This window comes from Bos indicus, chromosome 1 (assembly GCF_029378745.1).
Source record: "Bos indicus isolate NIAB-ARS_2022 breed Sahiwal x Tharparkar chromosome 1, NIAB-ARS_B.indTharparkar_mat_pri_1.0, whole genome shotgun sequence".
Taxonomy (NCBI): domain Eukaryota; kingdom Metazoa; phylum Chordata; class Mammalia; order Artiodactyla; family Bovidae; genus Bos; species Bos indicus.
Window position 1 is genome coordinate 43,481,059 of NC_091760.1, and position 9,193 is coordinate 43,490,251.

The following is a 9,193-nucleotide window of genomic DNA, read 5'->3' on the forward strand; positions in this document are numbered from 1 at the left end:
TCAGCAAGATGATCTCAAATTACCTTACTGACTTTAATGAAGGTCTTTCACTTTAAATTTTTCATTCATGCTCAGTGGCTAAATTGTGTCTGATTCTTTGCAACCCCATGGATTGCAGCCCACCAGGCTCCTCTGTCCATGGGATTTTCTAGACAAGAATACTGAAGTGGGTTGCCATTTCAAGAATACTAGAGTGGGTTGCCATTTCCTCCTCCAGGGGATCTTCCCAAACCACAGGTCATCTTTAATTAAAGTTAGGTAGTGTATGTCAGACTTCACTGGTGGCTCAGAGGTTAAAGCGTCTGCCTGGAATGCGGAGGACCTGGGTTCGATCCCTGGGTTGGGAAGATCCCCTGGAAAAGGAAATGGCAACCCACTGCATTACTCTTGCCTAGAGAATCCCATGGAGGGAGGAGTGTATGTCATAGTGACCTAATCTCCCCATAGAAATACAGTGAGGTCATTGCAAGGAAATCCCTTTAGCATTTGATGGAAAATTTACATTTGTATGGAAAATAATTATTAACACTGGCCTATTAGTAGCCTTCCAGTTGTTTATTCTTTTAATCCCAAATGTGTTAGAGGTTTATATTCTGAAATTCTAGTAGACCTAAACCATAAAGCAAACAATGAGGTGTTACAAACCACTTAGTGAAATCAAGGTAAGAGGAATAGTCTAGTTCACTTTTACTTTTAATATTAATGTCAATTAATGTTTATTTTTCTGAATCATTGAGCATTTTTTGTTGTTGCTAGATTTCAACTAGTTATCATTCTAGCTAGTCTCAAAACTGAAAACTATGGGAACTAGGATGAGAAAATTTATTGCAATTTATGCTGACCTCTCTGATTATAACGTAGAACTTCAAAAAATACAGGAAAGAACAGAATATAATTCTGTTATATCATTAAGGACTACATACAGAAAGTTTTTTCTATCTTAGCTATTAAATATTTTAAAACAAAAAAATAAAGAAAACTTTCAGCCATTGCCTGTAGTTTGGAATTCAAATAAACCATTTTGACTGAAGAATTTATATAATTGAAACTCAGTCAAAATGTTCTTGTAGATCACTAAATAATAATAGAATATAGCCTTTAAAAGAAAAGCAAGATTTGTTCTCATAAATCACATTAAGATTTAAAGGATTTTCTCTCTTCCTAAGTGTTAGAAAACTAAAGTATAAAGGCATGACTTTCTTTTATTTATTAGCTTTTACATACTGTGACATACTTCAGAAAATCTTACATAATTTTCCCAGGAATTAGTAAAATAGTAGATACACTAATTCAGGTAAAAGAAAGAGACGCTAATTTTTTTAAACAATGAATTTCAATACTATCCTTTGTAAACTATTCTTCATAATCAAATTTCAATTTTCATACACCAAATAGTTCATTAAGGATGTTTGGTAGGATACTGAAAACAAGTTCACCCATCCCAGGTCACTGAACTGGACATAGGACTGGAATCAATCATGCTTTTTTCCCATAGCTCTCCACAGCTGTTATAGAAGTATAAGTCACAGGAAACCTCAAAGTATCTAGCGTACGACACAGGGAGCTCAATCCAGAACTCTGTAACAACCTAGAGGGGTGGGATAGGGTGGGAGATGGGAGGGAGTTTCAAGAGGGAGGGGACATATGTGCACCTATGACTGATGCATGTTGATGTATGGCAGAAACAAACACAATATTCTAAAGCAGTTATCCTGCAATTAAACATAAATAAATTTAAACATAAGAAATTGTGCATGCACACATGAAACAAAAGCAATATTGGATTTTACATAAGCAATTCTAATTTGTATCGGGTATATAAGACACTCTTGATCATTCAACAAATGGAGACTGGTATACAGTCTGGGGCACTGAGTAAACTTCATTAAGTATCATATATAAAAATTATGCTTAATATAAAAGAGGAAAGGATTTAGATATTTGGATACCTTCAAAGAGAATAATGGATTTAGCATGACACTGGGAAAACAGATAAGAGGTGGTAAGCTATGGGTATTTCTTTTCTTAGCTTTCCAAGGTAGTTTTCTTTAATAAGAACAGGCCTCTCCTTAACCCTTAGTGATTTTCATGCAATTCCTAAGATATAAATTTAACGTATCTGTGTACACATTTTAAACATACCCTCTACTGAGAGGGTGTGTGAAAAATATTGCTCAATTTAATATATACACACACACACACAATCATACATACACACATACACACATACATACACACACACACATATATATATATAGTGACTTGATATTTAAGGACCTCTAATATAAAAACTGACATATGTTATTTGGGAATGCTGAATCAAATACGAGTGTCCTGGATATGAATTGGAGAAGGAAATGGCAACCCACTCCAGTATTCTTGCCTGGAAAATTCCATGGACAGAGGAGCCTGGTGGGCTACACTCTACAGTCAGTGGGGTCGCAAAGAGCCAGACACAACTGAGCACACATATGCACACACTGATACATATAGTATTCTTCATAAATTCTTAAAGACAAGCCTTTTCCATTGTAAGCATCCTCCCTAGAATTACCAAAATATTCTTGGGAAATCTGAGTTTCAGAGTCAAGATCATAAAAACTGACATTACAGAGAAATGAATGTCTCATACAAGTATGTGTCCCTGTTTCCCAGAGGAAATAAGGAAGGCTCTATTCAATATATAAAAAAAAAATTTTTTTTGAAGGGAAAATTATTGACATTATAATTTCAAATCTTATCTCCACAATTCCTATGTCAACAGAAAAGGTGGATATGACTGAGGATAACCACTCCTTGACAACAGAGTTTATCCTGATAGGATTTACAAATCATCCAGAGCTGAAGACCCTTCTGTTTCAGGTGTTCTTTATCATCTATCTGATCACCATGGTGGGAAATCTTGGCCTGGTGGCACTGATAGTCACAGAGCATCGTCTTCACACACCAATGTACATCTTTCTGGGGAATCTCGCGCTGATGGATTCCTGTTGTTCCTGTGCCATTACCCCAAAGATACTAGAGAACCTCTTTTCTAAAGACAGAATGATTTCCCTCTATGAATGCATGGCACAATTTTATTGTCTCTGCCTTGCTGAAACTACAGATTGCTTTCTCCTGGCAGCAATGGCCTATGATCGCTATGTGGCCATCTGCAAACCACTGCAGTACCACACCATGATGTCAAAGAAACTCTGCATTCAGATGACCACAGGGGCCTACATAGCTGGAAACATTCATCCCACGATTCACGTAGGACTTCTGTTTAGGCTAACTTTCTGTAAGTCTCATCAAATCAATCACTTTTTGTGTGATGTCCTTCCATTATACAGACACTCTTGTGTGGATCCTTATATCAATGAATTGATGATATTCATCTTTGCAGGGTCAGTTTTAGTCTTCACTATTACCACAGTAATAATCTCTTACCTTTTTATTCTTTTCACAATTTTCAAGATGAAATCCAAAGAGGGAAAAGGCAAAGCCTTATCTACATGTGCATCCCATTTTCTCTCTGTCTCAATATTCTATGGTTCCCTTCTTTTCATGTATATTCGACCAAATTCAGTTAATGATGAAGATAAAGATATACCTGTTGCTATTTTTTATACTCTGGTGATTCCCTTGTTAAACCCATTTATTTATAGTCTAAGAAATAAGGAAGTCATAAATGCTATGAAAAAAATTATAAAGAATTTATAACTTTATGAAACAAATATCAATCATCCTTATGGACAACTGATTATAATGTCACTAAACTTCCAAAATCAAGGAACAGCAAGAAAGTGGGAAAAGGCCATGACATATATAACACTGAATTACTAAAACATGATGATGTATTAGTTAAATAAAGATGTTCAAAAGAAGAGAGTATGGTAAATATATTTATAAATCTAAGCTACTAGTTTCATTAGGAATAAACTAAATAATTACAGTTGAGGTCACAATTGTGTCACAGTATAATCAGTTACACTAGTAACTGTATTTCAAAGTATAATAACTTAAAATCTTCAACAAATTCAGCAAATGCTAAGAATCAAAAGTGAAAGTATCAGTCTCTCAGTCATGTCCAACTCTTTGTAAGCCCATGGACTGAAGCCTGCCAGGTTCCTCTGCCCATGGAATTTTCTAGGCAAGAATACTGGAGTAGATAGCCATTCCCTTCTCCAGGGATCTTCCCAACCCAGGGTTCAAACCTGGGTCTCCCACATTGTGGGTGGATTCTTTGCTGTCTAAGCCAACAGTTTGAAGCCAGTCACCTCCATTCATATAAAAGTCAATTCCATTCAATATCTTTGGCAAATTTCAGGAATCCCAAGGCATAATATTACAAGCTCCCTTATATCCCAAGTTGTCAAATATTAGTCTCATCTTAAGCATCACCATGTGACAGAAGTAAACTATATATTTCATTTTATTCTCAATTTGTTCAACAGATTTTGTTTGAATATGAAATCACACAGAATATATATTCGCAAGTCAAGAATATTTTCCTCTTTAGTGTACTATAGTCAATTTTCTGTCAAGTTCTCTGAAATAGAGTATCTATAAATTTGTGGTGAATAATTCTGTACCTGAAGATGATGCTAATTATATTGACATCACTATGGATTTGATAATTTCATATAGTTTGATTGGATGACCATCATATATGACAACTCAACACCTGAATATATTCTTAAATAAAGCTTTTTCTCTCTGATATTATTATCTGTCTTTTTTGTTATTAGGAATACCACCAATGTGGACTGATTCCAAGGTAAAGTATTGGTATATACATAGCATTAACAAAAAGTTGCAGGTCCTGATAAAGCAAAAATGAGGCATAAAATAGTAAAAATTTAAATATCTAAAGAATAATATTTTTAATCTTTACATGTGCAAACATGGAAGAAAAAAACCAATTTATACTTAGAACCTGTTCTCTGGTTGGTGCTAAGCTAGACCTTTCATATATATTACCTTCCAAGTTATCAGATGTGATATTTTCATGCTTTTCATCAGTAAAAACCTCATACTTTGCAGTATTGAGGAGCTTGCCCAAGTTCATCAGATTTAGCCAGAATTTGAATCAATTATTACTTTTTCCCCACGTGCTTGGGAGTTCCAAAAAAAGGAGATTCTTGTAGCCTAAAGTGTTTACTTCTTAGCAGCATCAGAGGTAACCTGTGCCTTAAAAAATGAAGAAAAAAATTATATCTGGAGGAAAACAGGAATGATCATGACCAGGTTCAATGTTTATGGAAAAGAGTGTGGTACTGGAAGTGGAGGATGGGGACAGAGTCAGAAATTGGGCAAAATTGTTGGAGAGAGCTATTGGTGAATATGGGGGAAAGGGGAGAAACAGATCAAGTTACTTGAGAATCCTAAATGTCACCCTAAGAAATCTGAATTTATTTTAGAGCCATCAGACACTTAAGTGTCCTTGGAGCAGAGTAATACAATTGTACACTTCAAACACCTGATCATGCAACTGACTAGAAAGAGACTAAAGCAAGAAGGCTAACTCTATATCAGATGAGGAAAACAGAAACTGGAGAATACTCTGAAAGTAGAGGAATGCACAGACAGCAGCAATAGTTGAAAGAAAAGAATAGTAAATTGTAGCTGTTGGATAATAAAATGAAGGCCTATTTTCTTTCCATGAATATCAAACATGATATAACTCATTTCGTATCACCAAAACTTAACAAGGTACCTAACACATTTGGTTATTCATTAAACATTTCCTTCAATATATTTTAATTATATAAGCAAATATATACTAGGCTTATTTTACTTTTGACTGGATTAATAAATTTTAATTTCATGGTTTTTATTTCTAATACTGTAAATATAGACATATTACAATATAAACACAGTTCTTTACGGTCATAAGATACTTTATGAGCAAAAAAAGGAATCTAGATAACAAAATCTTTGACAGTTCAGAATTAGAGGGATGTTGTATGTTGGGCTGGATAAAGCACAAGATGGAATCCAGATTGCCAGGAGAAATATCAATAACCTCAGATATGCAGATGACACCACCCTTAAGGCAGAAAGTGAAGAAGAACTAAAGAGCCTCTGGATGAAAGTGAAAGAGGAGAGTGAAAAAGTTGGCTTAAAGCTCAACATTCAGAAAACTAAGATCATGGCACCCAGTCCCATCCAAGTGACCAAGTGAAGTTGCTCAGTCGTGTCCAACTTTTTGCGACCCCATGGACTGTAGCCTACCATGCTCCTCCATCTATGGGATTTTCCAGGCAAGAGTACTGGAGTGGGTTGCCATTTCCTTCTCCAGAGGATCTTCCCAACCCAGGGATCGAACCCAGGTCTCCTGCATTGTAGGCAGACGCTTTATCATGTGATACCCAAGGGAAGTCCTTCCAGTCCCATCACTTCATGGCAAATAGATGGGCAAACAGTGGCTGACTTTATTTTGGGGGGCTCCAAAATCACTGCAGATGGTGATTGCAGCCATGAAATTAAAAGATGCTTACTCCTTGGAAGGACAGTTATGACCAACCTACACAGCGTATTAAAAAGCAGAGACATTACTTTGCCAATAAAGGTCCATCTAGTCAAGGCTATGGTTTTTCTAGTGGTCATGGATGGATGTGAGAGTTGGACTATAAAGAAAGCTGAGCACTGAAGAATTGATGCTTTTGAATTGTGGTTTTGGGAAAGACTCTTGAGAGTCCCTTGGACTACAAGGAGATCCAATCAGTCCATCCTAAAAGAGATCAGTCCTGGGTGTTCATTGGAAGGGCTGAAGAAGCTTAAACTCCAATACTTTGGCCACTTGATGTGAAGAAGGGACTCATTTGAAAAGACCCTGATGCTGGGAAAGATTGAGGGCAGAAGGAGAAGGGGACCACAGAGGATGGGATGGTTGAATGGCATCACCAACTCAATGAACATGAGTCTGGGTAGGCTCCGGGAGTTGGTGATGGACAGGGAGGCCTGGCGTGCTGCAGTTCATGGAGTTGCAAAGAGTCGGACACGACTGAGTGACTGAACTGAACTGAACTGTATGTCCTATATTCATTGTCTATTTAAATGGATATTTTTAGTCTTCAGACTTGAATTTACTGATTTAGCTTCCCTTTTCTACAGATGCAATGATTTTTATTATGTATTTCTGTCCCACCGACCTCGACCCTTAGCAATTCTGTATCCCAGAGGTCTGTTAAGGAAAGAATATGTGACTTATTTGGGGTCAATGAGATTAAAAAAAAAAGTGATTTTTCTAGATGTTTCTGGGAAATATGTATTGTTTATTTGAAAAGACATTCATAAAAGATAGGATTTCTCCCTCTTGAAAGGTGTGTGAACATGATAGCTGGCGTAATCTACATCCATTTTGCCATCAAGAGGGAAACCAGCCCAGAGATGAAGTCAGTACACAAGAGAAGACATAGCTGAGGAAATCACAGAGAAATCAACCCACGATCACTGGAATAAACTATTTGACTGGTTTTATAATCCAACAGACCTTATTAATTTACCTTGTTTGGTCAAGACACATTATCTGTAGCTGAATATATGAGAACTGACACATTCTTGTCTCTTGCCTTGCATTTTTATAGTCTATTTTAAAACAATCCTCAAATAGTCTTTAGCTTACAAATTACTTTTCACCAGTACCCATTTGTCTACTCATTACATCTATTGTCTTTTTACCTTCACTGCATTATTCTCTTTTCATATAACTCCACTTAAAATATATGAGGGACACAGAAGTCCCACAATTTATCCACAGAAATACTAAGGTGGAGCTCAGGAATCAAACCCAGGCTATCTAGCTCCATACCCATGTTCTTAGCCACTAAGTCATACTACACACAACACAAAGAAGTAAAAGTATCAGGAGAGGAAAACCTCCAAGAACCTATGCTGTCAAGTGGACAGGGAAATAGAACAGAGATTCAAGAATGATGTGAATCATTCTTGATGTGGGTAAAAATAAATTCTTCCAAATTTATTTTGAAAAATCTCAAACATATCAAAGTCAAGAGAATGGCCACAGATGTTTAAGTCAAGATTAAACAACTGTTAACATTTTACATTTGACTTGTAAGCCATCTCCAAATACATATATGTGTGTGTGTGTGTGTGTGTTTGATGACATTATGAGAGTTTACCATAAAAACTTCAACATACATCTGAAAATAATAGACATTTATTCTAATCCCAAGTAATTTAACAACATCAAGTATGAAGTTCACATTTGAACTTTTCCCCATTTTCCCAATATTGTTCTCTATAGTGATTTATTCTTTCAACAAGAATTCAATTAAAGGTAACTTAATTTTTTTGATTTTTACTTTCTATACAATTTTTTAAGGTTTCACTCCACTTACACTTATGACAAGTATTGGCTATATTCCTTGTGTTATGTAATACACCCCAGTAGCCTATCTTACACCCAGCAGTTTGTGCCTCCATCCCCCCACCCCTACACTACTCCTCCTCCAGCTCCCCACTGGTAACAACTAGTTTGTTATCTATATCTGTGAGTTTCCTTCCTTTCTGTCATATTCACTAGTTTTTTGTATTTTTTAGAGCCCAAATATCATACAGTATTTGTCTTTATCTGACTTATTTTTCTTAGCATAATGCCCTTCAAGTCCATCCATAATGCAGCAAGTAGCAAAATTTCATTCTTTTTATGGCTCAGTAATATTCTAGTGTGACTTCCTCTTTATCCATTCATATGTTGATGGAAACTTAAGTTGTGTTGCTGTCAATTTCTTTCATCAATGAGTTGTAAGTTACCTGAGTACAGGTGTTTTTAGCTCCTTAATTAGATTTATTCCTAGGTATTTTATTCTATTTGATGTGGTGGTAAATGAGATTGCTCTCTTAATTTTGTTTCTGAGAGCTCATTTTTAGTATTAATATGCAACAATGCAACAAATTTCTGTACATTAACTTTGCATCCTGCAACTTTACTTAACTCATTGATGACTTCCAGTAGTTTTTCAGTGGTGTCTTTAGCATTTTCTATGTACGGTATCATGTCATCTGCCAAAAGTGACAATTTTACTTCTTTTCTAATTTGGATGCCTTTACTTATTTTTCATCTCTAACTGATGTAGCTAGGACTTTCAAAAATATGTTGAACAGAAGTGGTGAGAGTGGGCATCCTTGTCTCTTTCTGAATATTAGAGAAAATGTTTTCAGCTTTTCACCATTGAGTATGATTCTA

General features: G+C 35.8%; 1 protein-coding gene across 1 annotated transcript; it reads left to right on the forward strand.

Annotated features, from left to right (window-relative positions):
• The first annotated feature begins 2,775 nt into the window (after positions 1–2,775).
• Positions 2,776–3,702, forward strand: LOC109562345 (olfactory receptor 5K3-like). Its single transcript, XM_019965448.2, has one exon. It carries the CDS (start codon positions 2,776–2,778, stop codon positions 3,700–3,702), a length of 927 nt encoding a protein of 308 aa, XP_019821007.2.
• Positions 3,703–9,193: the final 5,491 nt, after the last annotated feature.